Below are 22223 nucleotides of genomic sequence, written 5' to 3' on the forward strand. Positions count from 1 at the left end.
ATCTGTAACGGTTCCCGTTACAATTAGCACTAGTTTCTTTTCTTATAAGAAAAAAAGGCATCTAGGATAGATGAGATAAAAATGGATGTGGTTATTTTTGGTATATAAGAAGATGGGTGAACATGACGAGCGAAAAGCCTACAGTGTTACAAACATGAAAGTGAAAAATTAAATCTTAATTATATCATAATTTTCCTTGATATTTCATCTAACTTTAAAATATACTTTATGTAAAATCTCTAAAATTTGCAAAACTTCCTCAAATATTAGAATCATTTGCCTATGAAATATTACAAACACACTAAAGCGGGCAAAAAGAGTCATTTTCTCATACTATAACACGAATTTTCGACGTGAGTGGGTCTTCGCTCCACTTTTTTGAAAGTTAATCCTCACAGTTTGCATAAAAATATACATATTTTGGTTACCAAAAATATTGAGCAGAGACCCACTATGCCTTAAAAATATACTTTTATGACATAACAATAACATCTTTCCGAGAAATACTTAAGTCCGTTAAGTCAAGGGTCATATCACAAACATGATTTAAATGCCACTCTTTGTCAAGACTTGTGTTGTCGAGTGGTTAGCGTAGTAGTCTCCAAAGAAAATGATACTCAGGATTTTATTGCTGGGTTTGAACCCCACGAATACCACATTATATTTTTAATAAAAGAATAAATTTTGCCGAGAAAATTTTCCTCAGAAAAATTTTGTTTATCATAATTTCATAGATTTTAGAATGGGAACTTTACTCTTAATACTAAATTTACAAATTGAACATGATTTTTATATATCCGAAGCTATAGGCTTTCTGTACACTATGTTCGCCCATCTCCTTTAGGTCTTAATTTAGTTGTAAATGATTTAAAAACAAAATTAATAATACAGAAGAAATTTTGCACTTTCTTTGGTGTAAAAAAATCTTTTTTTTTTTCAAATACGTTATAAATCTTTATAAATTTTTATCACTGTATAGAACATTGTAAAACATTGAATGGAAAATATATATTTTTTAATAAAACCAACCCTAGCTTTTAGTCTAGATTCATCCTGCAAAAAAAAAAACCTTTTCTTAATATCTACCGATTTATGCGCTTGTTTTTAACTTACCTTTATCCAAAAATTCTTCTATATACTGTATTTATTTCTTTCTATCATGTTTCAGCTGTTCCTACAGACTGTAAGGACTTTCTAGAAATCGGCTATAGTAATTCAGGTATCTATGAAATCTTTCCTTATGGGAACAGCTCCCGCCCTGTCAAGGTTTACTGTGATATGGACACATTGGATGGAGGATGGACGGTAATTAGTTCATTTATTAAGCTTCAAACTTGGTTAATTTCATGTAAAGTTTAATTTCTCGGGGAGATCTGTAGGAGACTATAAATATTCACTTTCTGAGTCAGTCTTCATTTCATGTTTTTCTTACAAATGATCTTTATAATAACAATTCAATAAAAATGTTTCTTTCTTAGGCCATTCAAAAACGAGTCGATGGATCCGTCAGCTTTGACAGGAATTGGGCAGAATATAAGAATGGTTTTGGTGAACCGGAACAGGAAGTATGGATAGGTAAAAATAAATAAGATTGAAATCGGATCTTTGATAGGTAATTCGTTGCTTTACGTCCCTTCGACGATTTTTCACTATAATGGGAAGTTAATCGGTTTACTGATTTTAATTTTAAAATCCGGCAGGAGGAGGAATAAAAAAGTTTCAAAAGCTTAAGTAATAAAAATTAAGAAGTTGATTTGAGTTCAATTTTTAATTATCAATTTATTTGACATTTAAATACCCCCCCCCTTTTTCAATGCATTCCTGTATGCTGCCTGCTTCCAAGCAGTGATGTATGAATCGCAAATTGGCCGGATAATTAAAAACTTTGATGCCAGCACAGTGAGGTGATCGTCGGTGGGTTTAGAAAGAACGCAAAAAAAGCAAATGGTGTATTTTTCTGAATTACACCTACAAAAGTCGTTTTAAATGTATTAGTAATATTATATCTTAAAAAAATTAAATATTCTTTTGGTCTGACTTCTATCGTCAAATATTGTATAAACTGCTATAAATTTCTTTTGCATACGAGTAGTAAGTGATTTCAATTGGAGTTCACAGTAACGGCATGGCTTTTTTATGTTCCTGGACAATATCGCCTATAGTCTGTCCATGATTCGATTAAACGATTGCAGTGAATGAATTTGATGGTTCGAGATTTTAGAGTAGAATATTAAAATTAATGTCACAATCTCATCCCTCTATCATTCCATGTGCTTCTAGTAATCAACGACTAAAAAGGTGCGCTTAAACTGTTATGCTTACGATGCAGAAATAAACGTCTCTGTGACGTCGGTGTTTAAGAATTAGGTACGTCGATCCCTACTTCCTTTTTGGGTGGACCCTGAGGTCCACGTAGAAAATATATAAACGGTCTTAAACCGGATGCCATGGGCTTACGTCAGGCTACGCATGCGCGAGATTGCTAGAGAGTTCGCCTCTAAGACAACTTGCCCTTAGAGCAATTCGCCCCTTTCGAATTAGAATATGTCAATCATTGTCGAACCTCGCTCTAAAATTTGTACATCGTATTTATGTATTCTTTGGCGTTACCAACATCCGAATTTTTCATTTATACATACATCCGTATACACAAACTAAATTCTCAGGTACAAGCATTTTAAGTAAGTAGGTAGAACAACTTTTATAGATAGCTTAACAGCTTGAACATGTTTAAAAACTTAATTCAACTACTAGGTTTTAAAGATAGTCTTTGCCATGTTTACCGGCATTAGTTTTGTGCATCAAGGTTCGCAAAATAATTTGATAGACAGCAATCCAAATATAGCTTGATAAAGGCCTGTAGCAACGTTTTCCCATGTGCGGGAGAGGGAGAAACATCAAAAAAAAAATTCTGCGTAATACAGATCTGTGCTACACGTGTATCATCTATCTTTCCAGTGATAGAATCTTCCGTGTAAATCTAGTACAGATGTCAAGTCCCAGCCGTTATGCATACATGTATCGAAATAGACCGATTTTTTTTAATGACAAAACTATCATAGGCACTCCCCAGCTTAATTGTTAAAAAAATATTACCACTTATACGAGCCTGGTCTCGGATAAGTGAGTTTATTTCAGTAACCCTAGTAATATTTATCTATTCCGTATAAGTTACGTACATTCGGATAAATATAGATTTTCACCCTTGGTCACTAGCTATCATTCCGGATAATTGAGGTCCATTCGTATATAGTCTAATAGTAAGTTCTCTTCTACCTCCTTTCTCAAAGAATCGATTAAACGGTAAGGTCATGGAAAATTTTTGGGAGTTAAATTGTGGCAATGTTTTAAATTTTTTATATCAAATAAGTTTGATTTTTAGTATAACTATTGAGGTTTGTAGTTTCAAAGCAAATTAGACGTATCGATGGCGAAGTTTGACTTTGGATTTGACCTGATTGGACTTTTTCGTAAATTGAATTGATTTTACGCGACATTGTAATGTGTGAGTTACAGATAAAAGGAATAAATTAAGATCAGTTTGGGGGTCAAAGGATTGTTTAGCTTGAGTTATTATTTTTAGGAGTGAAATGTTAAACTTCGAGTCCATTATAGCTATAACGGGGGGGGGGGGGGGTAATTTCATAAAACACGGAATATTCTAAGAAGCCGGGCTTATTAGACGGATTTTAGTTTGTTTTCTACATAGATTTATCGTGCTTGAAGGAGGTTTATTGATTCGCATTTTACAAAATGTAATCGTCGTTAAATCGGAGAAAGCATTCAAGAGTTTGTGCACTTTCACTTTTTGAAGTAATCAAAGTACTGTATGTACTGAGAGGAGATTTATTAAGTTGTAGTAGTGTTATGCTCTATTTGCAGACTTGTAACGTTTCATTTGTTTATTGGTCTTTTGAAAAAGTATGGAAGAGTACTGTTTGTTATCTTTTCCAATTTTTTATTTTTTTTTTTCATGTTATCCTGGCATTTACATAGAACATGTTACCAAGAAAACAAAAAGGTCTAAGGTTTTACAGGTGATATTGTATGAACTGATTTTCCTATTACATAATGGGAGGGGAGTTAATTTGTATATTATGTTACACAACATATGGGAACTCATGTGGTCCACATGGTCAATTACTGCATAAAAATCCAACTAATGAAAGCAAAATCACAGTTTAATGAAATAGGATGAAAACATTTCTTATTAATTTTGCAAGCATTTGTCTCACAGTGAGCAGTCAAACCGTAGCAAAGCTGTGGAAATGTATTCTTCATATGCTTTAGAATAGGTATGCAAATTTGCAGGGTTCAGGCACAAGCAAGGAGCGAATGATATTGGTACAAAAGGCAGTAAGTACAATAAAAAACCTTAAGTAAGTGATAGTGATTACAGATATATGTTACCATGATTAATTATTTTCACCTACATTACCAAAAACAGGTCAACATTTTTAATTTTTTTTTTAAGACAGCTTTATCAGTGAGTCAACAGCTGCAGTGGGAACAAGATTCCTTTCCATCAAAGCATGACCTTATCACTTCCCCAGTAATTCATTAGAACAGTAATTAAAGATTTGCAAAAAAGAAAAAGTAGGAAATGTTGCAGTTGTACTACAACTAGATATAAAAGTGGAATTGGCAAATGATATATTTATCTTAATCCAGCTACAATTAATTGCAACTATTAGATTACATAATGAGGGAAAGTATAATTTGGTTAAGCGGTCTTTGTGTGTGTGTGGGGGGGGGGGCATATTTCAAGTTAACTGGTAATTTTTTAAGTAGATGGTCAAAATCAAATTGGTTCCTCATCTCCTTCGGATCGATTGAGTTCTGATATTTAGTTAAGCTATTAGAGCACTGTGATAGGCAGATTAACAAAGTGATTGGTCAGGAGTCTCACTCGGATAAGCAGCACACACCACTTGCTCCGTATGTTGTTTATCAGGCTTTATTTGAATGGATAGTCTGCTAACGCGTGCAACGAGACGGGGAAACAAAGCTTGTCGAATAATCATTTAAATATAAATTACCGTATATATGAATCAACAATTATCTAAAGATTTAATAGGTTGATATGAAATTGCAATATTGAATATCAAATAGTATATTGAATTTTCTAGTATATAAGAAAGGTCAAAACCAAGGAGTTAATACTGTGTTGTCAAAACAATATTGATCCATTTATTTAAGGTACACTACGATATTCAATTTTAAGCTAATCTGGTAAGGGATATCCAAGATATGTCCAGAAGTATGCCTTATCAAGTAAACCAGTTTTGTCCAGCGCACATACCCGTGGACAAAGAGTTGCAACATACTCAAGATTATGTTTTCTCGGATATTTTATGGTGCTTGTTTATTTTATTACGCACCTATGTCAGTGTCTAATGGGGATTTAAGCCTTGAGACTAATTTTATCATTCTGTTTAATTATTACCAAATACATGTATAATTGTGTGTAATACACAATGGTCCACGCTTATACCTAAATTTCCCAGAGATAAAACTACTCTCTCGTAGACATTTTTTTGAATACTCAGAACGTTTAGTTTCGCAATTACCTCGAATTATATAACTTAATGCCTTTGTTTTGCGATAAAGTCAAGAAAGTTATAAATCTCCCTTCATTTTCGGGGCATAACATATTGTTTACATATATTGTTTACGCTAGCGACATTGGAATGATACGAACAATAAGTATGCCGAATGTACAATGTAATGCCGATGGTTGCACATCAGAAAGCAAGTCAAAGTATTCGGAGTTTTTAGATTTCCAAAATAACGTTTATCAGAAAGAAATGATTAAACTTATTATTAGAATAGTCTACTTAGAGGGAAATATCCACAAAAATTTTACACAAGAGAGCTAGCATTTTAATTTCAGCAGCGTGGTGCACCGAACATTTAGCAAGATATTTCATCAAGGCTTCTTTCTTATATGTCCCTTAAAAATCTGCAGTGATTAATCTCATAGTGTAGTCAATAGCTATAGCTCATTGTCCTCAGCTATTAATCAACGTATCCTACCTTCAACGCAAAAGAGTTTCATTACGTTAAGTAATAGCGATATAAAGTATTCTTTCTTTTGTTTAAAATAGGTTAAAGTACCCCTATGGCATGAGGTTATATAAAGCTAAAATTAGTCGTACTTTAAAACACTTAATAGGTGATGATTAAATTAATAAGCCTTGGTAGTTATTGGTAATTAAAAAAAAAAAGTTAACGGTTGGAATGCAGGCATATAAGGCGTTTATCATTTTTCAGGGAAACTGAGAGCAGGTTGAGTCAGTATTGGATACTGTTTATCATGCCGATATGTTTTTTTTTTGGAGAATACAAAATTTAAATCCCATTCACTACAATGAGGGAGCAACCGCTTAAGCACATTTGCCATCAAGATGCAACAGGGGAGGTTATTTTAGCTTTGAAAAGCTGGCTATAAAATGCACATGTTTATGCATCCATTAAGTAGTTGTTACAAGGCTCACATATTTTTACTTTCTTTCATTCCAATGATTTATTTTTTTTGAATTTTGCTATGGATTATAATTGTTTGATAAATTGCGAAGAGGGAATTCGATTTATGCAGCTGGGGAAATGAGAAGGGGGGGGGGTTAAGGACACATATAATTTTAAAAGTATTCTAAAAGTTGAGAGGTGACGTAAATTTCTCGATTTTGTTCAATATGGGTCTGATACACTCCAAACTTTTTAGTACACCTATAACCAATACTTGCAAGGATAATTTAATTTTTTTATAAAAACCATAAAAATGCGTAACAGGAGTAACAGACTAGTAGGTAAGTAAGACGATTAAAGAAACCAACGGGACGGGAAATACAGTGCAGGTAAGGATCCACAATTTTAGATTAAACGGGGAGTTGTTTTATACTCGCAAGTCCATAATTGCATTTCAACACATTTGTTAAAATAATTATAACGGAATGGGTGAATGACCGTTGGCGATTTAAATTCATATTTTGTTTTAATGCATTGAATAGTAAATTGACTAATAAGTCACTTGTTTTATAACTTGTATTGGTGAATGAGCAGGCCCTGGTCGACGGTGACCATTTGCGTTGAGGTACTGCCGCTGTCACCATGGTTCTTGGCACCCCCATTGGTGGCGGTTGCAGTTCCATGTTTACTCGTGGTAGACACGAGTGTTCATGGCCCTTGCAAGTGGCGTATTCCGTCGCACCTCAACGCAACTGGAGGAGTGCAACACATATTCTTACGCTCATTCCATTGTTTATCCTATTGCACATGTAAATTGAAATTCAGGATTTGAATTTGTGCATTGGCTTGTAATTGACAAGCAGTTGACTTGATTGATATTGAATTGATTGATTGATTGAATTTGATTGATTGATTGATTGAACTTGATTGATAATTGAATTGGTGACGTTCATGCACTTGTGACCTACCCAGTGCATGATCCGCCCGATTTGGGTCGTCACATTTGTTGTATTGATTGTTGATTGTGGGGCAGCCCTGTGGTAGCCCCAGCAAATTGATCACCGCGGCCAGAAGCGCCAAATTAAACAAGCAAAATAATATCTGTTGTTTGTTTGATTAATAGGGAATCTGCAATAATACCACTTATACGAGCCTGGTCTCGGATAAGTGAGTTTATTTCAGTAACCCTAGTAATATTTATCTATTCCGTATAAGTTACGTACATTCGGATAAATATAGATTTTCACCCTTAGTCACTAGCTATCATTCCGGATAATTGAGGTCCATTCGTATATAGTCTAATAGTAAGTTCTCTTCTACCTCCTTTCTCAAAGAATCGATTAAACGGTAAGGTCATGGAAAATTTTTGGGAGTTAAATTGTGGCAATGTTTTAAATTTTACCCACCCACCCTCCTCTTGTTTTTAGAACAAATACTGCTGCTTTTTGTTATGTCATTGTAGCTGAAGACTGCCTGCTTCGTCCAGCTTCCACAAAAGCCTATGTCGCGGTGGTGGATTATGTGTGTTCGCATATTCCGTAAGGACAGCTTGCTTGGTCCAGCACCTGCATCAGCCTACGTGGCGATGGTGAATTTTGTGTGTTTGCGTATTCCGTAAATACAGCCTGATTGATCCAGCGTCCACATCAGCCTATGTGAAGGTGGTGAAATCTGTGTGTTTGCGTATTCCGTGATGACTGCCTGCTGGGTACAGCGTCCACTTCAACCGATGTCGCGGTGGTAATTCTGTGTGTTTGCGTATTCCGTCGCACCTCAACGCAACTGGAGGAGTGCAACACATATTCTTACGCTCATTCCATTGTTTATCCTATTGCACATGTAAATTGAAATTCAGGATTTGAATTTGTGCATTGGCTTGTAATTGACAAGCAGTTGACTTGATTGATTGATTGAATTTGATTGATTGATTGATTGAACTTGATTGATGATTGAATTGGTGACGTTCATGCACTTGTGACCTACCCAGTGCATGATCCGCCCGATTTGGGTCGTCACATTTGTTGTATTGATTGTTGATTGTGGGGCAGCCCTGTGGTAGCCCCAGCAAATTGATCACCGCGGCCAGAAGCGCCAAATTAAACAAGCAAAATAATATCTGTTGTTTGTTTGATTAATAGGGAATCTGCAATAAATATCTACTATACTATAAACATAACTATAGGCCATACAATCGGGGATAAAATTTAGCAATATTGCTATGAAAGCACAGTCACTCAAAGTAGGTAGATCAATGTATAAACTGTTAACGAAAGGTTTAATAACCTGTGCCAATTTTCAGAGTAACCAATGAACTCGTCCATAGATGCATTGAAGGTCGTTGTAACAAGAATAGATATGGGTTACATTCGACTTTTAATTTACTCCAATTTTCATTAGAAAAAAAACTGCGCATGTTATGAAACTGATGTATAGTTCTTTATGTCCGTAGCAAATACTGTCCCCAGTCTAAGCGTCACTAGCAAACAGTGCACACACCTGTGCTTGCAAGACCAAATAGCCTAGGTCTACACTCGTGCGATGAGATGTCAATCGCATCTTCTCAGACCTTTCTGGTGAGCTCGGAAAAACACTTTGTTTTGTCTAAAAGTTACGATTGCAGGTAATTACACAAAAAATTGATCGAGTTAATCTAGCATCGCTTTAGATAACTCGAGACCCTCTATAGTGCTCCAGTACAGGGTCGGATCCAGCAGTTTTTGAAAGGGGGGTCTAGGTCTCACCGCTGGCACTTAAATCCAAACCCGTAGCAACGGCTTTCAAAGGGGGCAACCTCCAAAAATAGTTGACAGGCCACAAAAAAATTAAATAAATAAATTAAATAAAAATAACAACCTGTACACACACTGTAAAATCCTATTTCGGGGGGGGGGGGGGGGGGGGCTTCGTCTAACTTTTTTGATTTCTTTTAAATGTTTAATTTTTCCGTATTTTGAACCTTCTCGTTACAAAAAGTGCGGGGGAGCTTCCAATGCAGATCAAAACTCATATATTAAAATTATAACAAAAGATTTTTTAAAGAAAAAGTGAGCCCCTCTCCCCCACATTCTGCGGGGACAATTTGAATCTTTCTCTTCTTTGATTAAAATATCCCCATAATATAAGGAGATAAATATTCTCTTATGCATACTCCCTTTCATGACTTTTTATGCATACTTTTTAAAGTTGGTTACTTTAGAAGATGGTTCAAAAATGGCGTAGCCGTACGTTCGCCGGAATCTTCCGATGATATCAAAGTGAAATCTTTCATGTTACGTGTGGGTGGTAGAGGCCCGGGGCCGGGGTTGTGAAGGTACACGGAGGGAAGCCATAAGCAAAACTCTATCTAGAGAGCAGAAAGGGCAGAGATTGAAGTACTTATTTTATTGAAAATACTAGACGTAAAAATATCTATATTACAGGAAAAAAACACACTCTCTCTCTTCCTCTTTCTGCAAAAATAAAGGGGGTTCCAAGACCCGGAACCCCCTCCCTCTCCCCCCGGATCTGCCAATAGAGTTAAAATTCAACCATTACGATAACTGCACGCTTAAGCCTGTTTTAATTCTGTTATTAATTTTAAAGGCTACATTACAATTGTGATGGATACCTAGATCAACATTTCATATTCATATCATTTCAAGGTCATGATTTTTTTTATCGTTACAGCCTAATTAAGCAGACTTAAATAACGACGAAAATTACAAGATACATGTAAAAAAAAAATAGTTACACCTTTGTTAAATCACTAAATCTAGAAATTTTCTTTGAATTTCGTTTAGAAACACATGCATATGGTTCACGTATTGCAGTCCTTTTTTAAAGGACAGCAACTTGTTTATTTATTATCTTAAAAGGGGTTCAGGGAAACAACGTTTTATATCATGCTAATCTTAGAGGAATATCAGTCATTAGCGTTAATTACGCTTTGATTGAATTCACGGGGAAAATGCACTTCATTTGTTGGCATGAACTGTTCAGTGGTTTATTCAATTTCTACACATTTTTTTATTTCTACCGACACCTTAATTTAAGGTGGAATTTTAAGTAAAATGTTCACACAAGTTAAATAATAGCTGAGGAAAAGTGTAATGTTCCACTTTTTATTCTGTGACATTAATAAAACCAGGGATTTGATACTTCAGGTTTCCTTGAAAGCCAAACTTGTATTCATTAACTACATAATTCAGTTAAAAATATAGTATTTATACTATATCATAAAAGAAAGACAAGTGAGATTTGATCATCATTTTAGATGAAAGAACCAAAGCTAAATAAGTCTGCCATAGTGACATTTAACCGCAATAAATATTAATATATAATCGATCGTCATTCGGAATAAAATAACCCATGGATTTCTGATTAGGTCGATGATCGGAAAAACAGTTTTACTTAAGTATAAATTAAATATGAGATAGCCTCAAACTCTTTAGTGATGTTTATTTTTTTTTTTTAATTGAAACAAAATTTTATTTTGCTGTGCACTTATCTTTTCTTTTTTTGGTTACAGGGAATGACGTAATCCATCAGTTGACAAAGGGAAATAGCTCCTCCCTGTATGTTTCCATCACACTAGAGAATGGTACAACACTGTACGAGTTGTACGAACAGTTTTCTGTTTCGGATGAAGCAGAGAAATATAAACTTTTTCTGGCGGGAAATGCTACAGGAACCTTAGGTACCTGATACGTATTTATCAATACAAGGGACACAATGGATGTGAATAAATGAGTTAATAGATAATAGTTGATAAATGTTTACGAACTGTGCAATTAACCTACAAAATCAAGATTACTCTATTTATAGCTACTGTAAATCCCTAATATTTCGCAACAACTTTATTTTCACGAGATAGTTCCTTTTATTTATAGGCGAGACAAAATTTCGGTTATTTTCTATATAGTATTTAATGAAAAAATACATGCGAGCAGATCAATTTCGCGTATTTACGCGAAAATAATATCCCCGCAAATAAATGTTATTTACAGTATTGCGAAACTATTTTTAAAAAACTTCTAAGGAACATATTTTAAAGGAGCACACGGCGGGTTTGACTGGTTCGGCAGGGGATGCTCATTCCTCCATGGCACTTGATCCCACCTCCGATGCTTTGGAGGTCAGTGTTTGCCCTGCTCCCGATTTGTATTGTTTTAGTGGACTTTGAGCTTGAATACTGTTTGTTATCTCCATGTTTCATTTTACCTGTTCAAAAATTGGATTCCTGAGTTATCACACGCACTAAGAGTACTGGTCTTGAATTGCATTCATTAGCTTTCAATAGAGTGAAGGAGTCAATTATTCGACTACTGTCTGTCGTGAAGGTTCTGCATGGCTAAGCATCTGTACACATAATGATTATTGTTTTTTTAAACTCTATTTTTAAGCTTTATCTAAACTCAGGTTCGGCTTTGACTTCCTACATTTAAGTTTAATCTTTCGTTGCCCCACCCTACCCTCGAGGTTCATGATTCGAATTAACTTGTATCTACACTGCCTGAGGATGCTTTTTTGGATGGAAGTCTTTGCTGTTATTGAGGAGATTTTTCCTATGTATTCCTATGTAAAACTGAACATCAATCGTGGTATTATCCACCTAGAGGTCATGTATTGAACAAACGTGAGTCTAGCCTTCCTTTGAATTCTTCCATTTAAATAAGATAAAGCATAGTTCTGTTATTCTTGAGAAAAAATATTGATATGACCAATTATGACTTAAGATTTTTAGAGATTTTTCTCATATATACATGTATTTCTATTTATAACTTTGATCCCCTGTTTTGGCCCAACCCTACCCCGGGGTTATGATATAGAAAAAATGAATCCTCACTACCTGAGGATGCTTCTGTATTTAAATATAACAAATCATGGTTTTGCTGTTCTTGAGAAGATAAAAAAAAATTTCCATATATTTTTATGATAAAATTGATTCCCTACTGTGGATCCACTTTACCCTGGAGGTCATTATAAGAACAAATATGAATCTATACTATATAATAAAGCTTTCACATAAGATTCATCTTTTCTGGTATAGTGGTTCTTGAGAAGATTTTAAAAAGATTCCATTCATTTTGCACTAATTCTTAATTATCTCCATTTGAAAGAGGGCAAGGTCCTCAACTTGAACAAGCTTGAATATCCTTTGAGACAAAAACAGAAATACATGTAATCTGAAATAATTTATGTAAATTCTTTAATTCTACAGGAGATAGGATGTTAAATACTGGGGAAGCTGCCCGTGATCTGTCAGGGATGCCCTTCAGTGCCCCGGACACAGATAACGACAACAGTGGAGGGAGCTGTGCTGCCGACCTGAGCGGGGGCTGGTGGTTTAACAACTGTCACTCCGCGTACCTTAACGGTCCCTGGGCCCCGGCGTACTGGGGGTATCCCTGGTACCCCACGGTTGATTATGGAACGTCTATAAGAGGAACAATGATGCTTATCAAACATCACTAGGTACAGCAATTATTATTGAAAGATCTCCCTTATAACGATATCTCGATTATAAAAAAAAAATAGCACTCTGTACAGGTGCGTGTTACTCATATGAAAAATTTATGGCTTTTTAAATACTTTCTGAGGGATAGACGTTATAGGTATTTTTACCGGTTGTTTTTGGGTTGTTTTTTTTTAGATGATGATTTAAACAATTGCGAAAGCGTGGATTGACGATTCAATAGATATATAAAAGCACATCCCATTGATGAAACATTTCTGTCGTTTCACAGCTCTGTTAAGGCTGCATAAAGGGGGCAGGACCTAAATTATACGGGAAATGTTTACTGTGACATCACACAAAAATAGCAATTCCTCAGAACAACAGAAAATTAAATAATTTGCGATTTTAAACTGCATAAGAGTAATGAACTACATCAAAACTTACCACTATATTCATTTTTTGTCGCTAGTTAAATCCCACACAGCAAGATATAAACAAATCACTGATCGCAAAGCACTTGTCGACATGACGTCAACATGGTAAAATCTGACGCATTCTATGTGTAGTGAGAGGCGGATCAAGTATTTTTTTTTCACAGTGAAGATTGCATGCTATTACTAAACAGAATGTTATTTGTAAATGTTAGGTAGACCATCAATACAAATATGAAACCCTTCTTTAGTGCAATAATTTTAATACTATCGAGAGAATGTATTGAATTAATTCTAACGTGCTTTTTATACAGGAATTGCATGTTTCACGCCAAGTGCTTCATTAAATCGCTTTTTTGCAAGGGCATACACCTAATATATATTGTCCATTTTTTAAATATACATAACAGAAACATTCATTAACTTGAAAAATGCTGCTGCTTTCCTGAAATCGAGAACATTACATAATAAATACATAAAATACTTGGTAAAGGTCACACATATTTTCACTAGAGGTAAATAACTTGAAATTTATACTAATAAAATGCGAATTCTATTTAAAGCAGTAGCAGTTTCCATAAACTACAAGATATGTAGAAACAATTTTTGACTTAAATTTTTAATTTTAACTAGGGTATGCCCTTATGATATTGAAATATGTTCATGACCTACATACAGTACACATTACATACATTCATCACGTGAATCTCCAATAACGTGACCAAACCAAATTCAATACAGAGAAGGGTATAAAATGTTATTTCAATTAATATTAAAATAATTTGATAATATAGAAGCTTTACAAAAATAAATTCCTTGTGAATCCAATGAAAGGAGCGAGGGGAAGACCATCAAAAAGTGATGACAAGTTGGAGAATCGGGTTTTGGACGTTATCCGGGAAAAACGACGTTTAATTGTTCCTGAAGTCGGTGACATGATCGGAGTAAGGAAACCAATGATTCAAATTCTGTTCCAATTCGTTTACTGTTGTTAAATATGCATGCGTTGGCATGTAGGTTTAATTGGTGTTGCATGACATGATTGTCTATTTCAAAGACGATATTATTGTAATGTGTAAGCCTTATAATAAACAAAAGCACAAATACTTTATTTGTCATATTGATTTGTATATGCAAAGTAATTAATTGACATGGTTACCATGTTTGATTTTGACAAGTAGATATGAGTTAAATATTTTTTATTATGTTCTGATTCACCAGTTCAATCGAACATAAATTATTTATAAAATGAAACTCTAAACACTTTTATATAGGATGAGCTCGCATGCGCGAGTGCAACAGACGTCGACGATAAAGAAAGCATTGATGATATAAGAAACATAATTTTATTAAAACGTATATGACCCCACCCCTGGATATCAAGACCCTAGGTTATCCGATTATCAGGTTCTGAAAATCAGCCTTGAATAATTGAAAATTATCACAAAAAATGTCTGAATTCTCAAAGTGATGTGTATTCACCCACGGTTATTCTTTAAACTTCATAATGAGAGTTAGTCATATTATAAAGGAAAATTAATAAATCTAGAATAACTTAGCAGGAAATGCAAATAAAAATACCTAATATCCAAATAAAAATTTATCAACAAATATATCTAGGATAAAAAAAATTAAATTAGAGGTTTCCAAGCATTTGAAGAAAACTGCATGATTTTTGTACTTCTAGGGTACTTAAATTTCTTCTTTTTGCCGCAAGTTTATTATAATGCATAGTTTATAAAGTATTTCGTATCATTGCAAAATTTCATAAATCACTTATATATTTATTTCAAACTTATATGGATTGGTATCTAAGACTAAGATTAAGGAAATTCTACTGTTTCGTTAAATATGTTCAAAGAACTTTCAATTACATTAAGATACAAGAAATGCAAATTGTTGCATAAAAAGATTGCAATTTCAAGCTTCCTTTAGAGACTTTCAGTTTCTGAATTTTAAAAAAAATATATTAAAGAGTTATCCTACCTGGCTGAGAAGGGGAAACAAAATTCCTATTTTCTCTTTAACATAACGTTTTCAGCTGAACACAAGCGCCTTCTACACAGTTTTTGATCAGTTAATCATACACATCAGCATTTGCAGTTTTGATAGCACCCCAATTAGAAGACTATAAAGACTAAAATGACTTAAAATTTTGCAAACATTCAGGAAGAAGTCCGTCTCTAAAGATATCTGAAAAAAAAAAAACTTTCGATCAAAAAGATTTCAATATCAGATTGCGATTTAAAACTACTTTATTATTCCCAAAACACCTTCTAAACACTTAGAATCCCACAGAGCTTGTGCCTATAAAAAGCACTATTACAATTTAGTCTCATATGCAGAATAATCAAGACAATGCTATATTAGTAGTTAATCAATTAAATATAAACACATACGTACAGTAATTTCGCTCTGGAAAAGGCTTTGTCTGCATAAGACAACACCTCACCACCTTCACCAAGATAATTACAGATCTTGCAACTGTAAAGGGGTTTATTTGAATGTATAAGATCCCAGACCATGCCAACGTAATCAAGATATTTGCAGATCTTGAATAGGCCATGTGTCAGATATGTCAGATCCCACCAGCTTCATTAAAGTACTGACAAATCTCGAAAAGGGCATTGTCTGCATAATACTACATCTCGGACCTTTCCAGCTTCATCAAGATACATACAAATCTTGAAAAGGACTTTGTCTAAATATACATTCAAAAATGCACCTGGACAACATTACTAACATCTGAAATACTACAACAGAAAATAAAAGTTCTATTATTAAAAATTTTGATTCATTTTCATCAAGATTTATGCTCAGAAACTGTAGAACTCTAGAACTGTTCGAACCATATCATGAAATACAAATGCATTTAATTGTTTCCAATGAACGCATCTCTCTAAATAAAATACATGTGTCTCGTAACTATTAATAAAGAAAGCATATTTTATTTTCAAGACCACACAAGGGGTAGGTATGTCCTGTAACTCAGAATCATATTCACGCATGAATGAACATAGGATCCGAGGGAGCATTCCCGGGGCAAGGCTCAACTTTGACGCTTGTCCGATTGCCCGTGTCCGACTAAGTGAATCTCCAGACACTCTTGCCCCGATCAAACAAGTAAACGTTTCGTACAATATTGAATATTCTGAAAATAATTTTAAAAATAACAAAATTCATTTTATACTTTGATATTTTTTTTCAAAATTGCAAATCAAATATGCTAGTGTTCAGTTACACCTCAACCAATATTGCCTATGGAAAGGATGTGATCGACACTATGCTTCAGACACTGTTTCTCTATTTAAGATAACTAATACATGTAGTTTTGTTTCCTTGAATAGAAAAATCTTTATAATTATTATTATAATTGATCATAATTATAATTATACGTCCATGTACTTCATTCTTGAGAGTTGTACAATTTCTTTTAATCTCTGTTCAGAGTTCAACAGATAAACAACGAATTCGGACAAGTTACATTTGTTGGCAACTTGTTTGATAGACAAGTGGATATTGTATTTACTGTGTGAGCCCTGTCTACAGGGACTGCTAGGTTTCTTTAAAGATCAGTCCAAAAGCAGTACCTTAGCAATGCCGGAGCAGGTCTATGGTAGTCCGCGGGCAATCTCATTGCAATCCTAACTTTCGGGAAAGCAGTCGAGGATCAGTTCCTGGAACTGCTTCAGTGTCGTATTAGGTCTTTCTTGTATGAAATATATGGAGATAACGAACAGTATTCAAGCTCAAAAGTCCATTAAACAATACAAAATAGGAGCAGAGCAAACACGGACCTCCAAACATCAGAGGTGGGATCAGGTGCCATGGAGGAGTGAGCATCCCCTGCCGACCGGTCACACCCGCCGTGTGCTCCTTGTCATGATCGGGAAATAACGGAAAAAATCCGTCGACAATTCAGTGTGTAAATAATGGCCTAACAATTAGTATGAAAAACGTCAGTCAGCATTTGACTCAATGATAAATTGTATTTGCTGACAAGGTCATTGTATCGACTATAGAACTTACGAAATGATGACTTTAAACGAGACAGCTGATATTCTTGTTTCATCAACTTATTTGTCAATAATTTACCTCGTTTTAGAAATTGTTCATACGTAGAGCATGCTCTTGCGTATCGAATCACTTGAGAGATATATACCCCGTATGCAGGTGATGAAGGTATATTGCTGCATAAGTAAGGGAAGTTGACGATTGAAAAGTTAAAGTCATCACGTTTATCATAAAGCTTGGTTGTTAGATTACCATTAACGTCTTTTTCAAGTAAAATATCCAAATATGAAACAGATGTGTCGGACTCTGTGGTATCTTTTATCTCAAGTTCACCAGGAACTGAACTTTCTCCAAAGCAATAATTTAATTCTTTACTTATGGTTACCTATGTACAATAAATAAAATAATCAGGATTTGTTCTTTACAAATACCTTTCTCATAATCAATATATATTTAAATTAGTTTGATTACCAAAATATTCACATCAAAATATTTTTAGGTATATATACAAATTGATTTACTGAAGGACTACATCAGATTTATCTACATCTGAATATACTGCAGACAGATAATTCAATATGTTAACATTTAAAAGTAAAATATTCTGTTTTCCACTTTATAACACAATATTATGGAAAACATATCTTAAGGCATAAAAAGGTAAAAACTTACATTTTCAGGAACTGTCTTAGGTCTTCAAATAAATTTTAAATCAGCAGCTTAAACTGTATGTCTTACACCATGAAATCTTGAGCTAAATCTGAATAAAACTCAGTACCCCACAAAGACCAAACTTTCAACCAATGAAATCTATCCATTTCAGATATGTGTGTGGTCATGTAAAAGTATATGTACAGGTGTGGATCCAAAGGGGGTGTATAGCTATGTCACTAAATACCCATGTTAGTAAAGAATGAACAGAATGAAACTTTAATAGAAAACTTATCATTTATGCATTTATAACATATGTAATAGTTTATTTAGTTTATTTAATTTATATTTAATATTTATTTCATTTAAAATCATTTCAACTTTTATTATTTTTAATTAAAGTACCTCTACTACACTAACAGACATACATTTTTCAATATTGTGTTTCATTTTCATATAACTTAGTAACCAATACGGAAAAAAGGGCAAAAAGGGACAACAAATTACATGTACTAACAAACCACTGTGATTTGAAAGTAGTTTAATAGTATAGCAAATCACATGCAAATGAGCTAACAAACTACTATAACAAACCATGAACAAACCACATCAACAAACTACTAACAAACCACATCAACAAACTTCTACCAAACCACTTCAACAAACTACTACCAAAACAAAACAAACTACATGTACTAACAAACCACTCAAAGAAACTACTGACAAATCATCTCAACAAACTACTAACAAACCATTCTAACAAACTACTAATAAATCACTGGTAACGAATTATTATTCTTTTGAGACCGATCACTATTCGTTATTATCAACATCCCCCCCCCCCCCCCAGTGAACACCAGACTAATGGTTTTCATTGTAGTCAAACCAGACAGGACTCTAGTGCAATCCGAACCTATGATAAAAATATTTAAAAATATTACAGAATGTGTGGCTGATCTTTTGTGATTTTAATGATTCACTACAAATCGAAGAAGCAATGGTAAATCCAGCTTTTTCGTTATTCTAATGAATATGAATACATGATTTCATTTTAAGTAAAGGAATTATGAATCATAAGCTAATTTTAGTATATATGTATGAAACGAACAAAACAAAACAGTTTAGGAGAATCAGGTGTGACTGTGAATCATATTCTTTTAGAATGTACTGATTTTTCGCCTATTCGAAATAGACTTTTTAAAAATGCACGAACGATGTATGAACTTTTTACAAATGTTACTGTTGGAATAATTTTATAATACTTACATGAAACTGATTTGTACAGTAAAATTTAGAAGTCAACAATTTTAGCATTTTTGTTGAGAAATACTTGGAGAAATATATATTTTGATTGTTTAGATATTTCAGATTTTTAAGTCCGTCGGATGGGACGTAAAATGGTGCCCCGTGTCAAGGATTACAACCCCTTTGGCACGCAAAAGATCGTTTCTCTGGTGTTCGAAAAAGAGTAGGCTCATTGGGGGCCGCCAGAGAAACCCAAACCTTTCAAAAACCGATTTAACTGATTATACCGCCGAAATATGGCTGAAAGATTGCCGACTCGGCGTTAAACAATATTTAATCAATCAATCAATCATTGCACCCGGCATAGGATTGAGTTATCAAATGACCACAGTGTGTCACTGAAAAGGGGATTCGATGGTCTTCATAAAGGCATCTCTTTTCACTATAAAAAGTAAGCAATATTTTTTGTAATATCTTTGATATTGCAAGATTTCCTTTAAAAAGCAGAAGCTTTGTATAGGAGAACACAATATAAAATATATTTAGATGAGATTAAAATCATCGTTTGATCACCCATGGAGAAACTGTCTAGACAGAAAACACATTGTCATTTAAATGATTAAAGCTTTAACATATAGATCTAATTCGTTACTTCACCGAGAGCTACATGTAAGAATCCCTCCAGACACGAAAGAAATGCAAAAGATGAACCTTCATTTTATGATCAAAATAGAGTTACTGAACATGTTCATAAACGACTAAAAACAGAATCTAAAAGCATATACCAACTTCCCCAATAACTTAAGCACCTGCAAAATAACATTAAGTTTCTCAACTGGAACGTGCTTAGAACCAAGTAGTGAAAATTTTCAACTAAGAGGGATAGATTTTACTAATATATATTGTGTTGGATTGAGTTTAGAAGATGAGTTTTCCATTTGATCTGTTCCTACACCTTAATGATATGAATCTTCTTCTTACATTTATTTCTTTAATCTAGTCCACCTTCTAATTTGTGTTATAACATGAAAATAAAAGTGAATTAACTTGATGACATTGTGAAATGTTAAGATTTTGTACTTTGATTTTGAAGACCTTTTGCTTGGAGTTCGCTCGATTTCCTTTTGGATTGACCCCAAGTGCAACCTGGGCTAATGCAGAACGAACACCGTTAGCGAATCCTCATTGCGGAAGCGGATCTTGAAGTAAAAACTGTCAACTTATTTCATAGAATTGAAAAATAACGCCTTTTCAAATGCAAAATCTTGACATTTTACCATACCATCTAAACAAATTCACTTTTACTTTTATGCAAAAAATGTAAAAGTTGGACCAGACAAAAAAAAGAAAAAAAATAGATTCAGATAATATTGATGGAGAATAGAACAGAGATTTAATCCACCAATAAGAATTAGTAAAGTGTATCCCTCTTGATTTTTTTTTTTGTATTAAACAAAAGCTTAGAAATAAAATCCTAGATATACATGCAATTATGCATTATTCCTGAATGGGCACCAATTTTGAAAATTAAATGCTCCATTAATTATTACATGATTTATTTTTTCTTTTCTCTGAAGATAACATATTTTTTAAAATGATGTCATCGTCTTTTTTGGAAATGTTCAGAAACTCTTCTTAGATCATGACATGTCGATTCATAATTTGCTTTTTGTGTCTTGCTGGATTTTCAGCTCTCAGCAAAGTAATGTTTTTGATCTTTGTTGTTATATCTTTAATCATATAAATTAAAAATAATTTCTATCTGATCAGATTCTCCATAGATGATCAAACGACGAATTTAATCTCATCTTCATTTCTTCTAAACTGCATTCCCTTATACAAATTGCTGCTGTTTTCAAGGTGATATTAGTATATCAAAGCTGTTTTTAAAAAAAATATTGCAAACTTTCAACAGTTTGTTTTCACTAAAAATTGTCTCAAGATTATTCCAATTAATCCAAACATAACAAGGAGCAAACGGTAGCCGTGATTGAAGGACAGAGAATGCTTATTCCTCCATGACACCTGATGAAACTCTGTTTACGTATGTCCGTGTTGACTTTGTTCATAATTTGTATTGTTTAATTGGACTTTTGAGCATGATCGCTATAATTTATATTCACATTTCACAATTAGTCTTTAAATGAAACACATTTGTCTGACTCTGGTGTGTCTTTTATTTTGAGTTCAGTGGGCAATATCGAATCAGTGTTATGAATAAGAATAAATATTGTTAGTTTATGAAATTGGTCAATATATCTAAATGACTTTTTTTCATTTTTACCTGAGCTTTTTTTCATGCTTTATGATTTCATCATTCATACAATGGTCCAATAAGCTTCCAAATAAGAATATTGAATCGATATTCGATCGATAGTCTTATACATAATTTCTACAAGTAACCAATCACAGATATGATAAGAAAAATACATTAAACTAACAAGCCTCTTTTATAATACATTAAAGATTTAAATTTGTACCTTTCTGCTGAAAGATCACATTAGCAACTTGTAAAACGAACGCTGTTGTTTCCTATAGAGGCAAACTACAATATGCACAGTCTGTTGGTCGCCATTTTAAATTTTTTCTTCTTTATGGTTTCTAAAGCTACCTTTATTTCCACAATATATACAGCAAAACTAGAATTAGATAATAAGAAGTCAAATAACGAAATTTTAGGAGAATACGAAGCTCGTTCGTTCTGTGTGTGTTCAGAAATATGTCGAAAGAATGGTTGTTTCTTTGGATACAATAGTAAACTGAAGAAGTGTCGTACCCACAAGAAGATGTTCACGTCTAATATGTCCGAGGAGACCGGTTGGAAATACTATTCTGATGACTGTACGTATTACATCCATTTTTATCTTTTTACAAAGATCACTCAAAACATTACACGCGCTTGCAGGTTAATGATTTTTATCAATGTTCACCATGCATGTGTATTTTACAGAAAAGCTTCAGAAGAGCTATTTTGTTAT

The 22223-nt window shown here is 33.7% G+C and overlaps 1 protein-coding gene across 1 annotated transcript; it reads left to right on the forward strand.

Annotated features, from left to right (window-relative positions):
- Window positions 1-1278: 1278 nt before the first annotated feature.
- On the forward strand, window positions 1279-12921 carry LOC133198329 (ficolin-1-like). The gene is made up of 4 exons (XM_061334434.1): window positions 1279-1305; window positions 1479-1575; window positions 10976-11143; window positions 12668-12921. Exons 1-4 carry the CDS (start codon window positions 1279-1281, stop codon window positions 12919-12921), a joined length of 546 nt encoding a protein of 181 aa, XP_061190418.1.
- The last annotated feature ends 9302 nt before the right edge of the window (window positions 12922-22223 follow it).

This window comes from Saccostrea echinata, unplaced genomic scaffold, assembly GCF_033153115.1.
Source record: "Saccostrea echinata isolate AGI-Se365-2 ecotype Australia unplaced genomic scaffold, CSIRO_AGI_Sech_v1 ptg000033l, whole genome shotgun sequence".
NCBI classification, from domain to species: domain Eukaryota; kingdom Metazoa; phylum Mollusca; class Bivalvia; order Ostreida; family Ostreidae; genus Saccostrea; species Saccostrea echinata.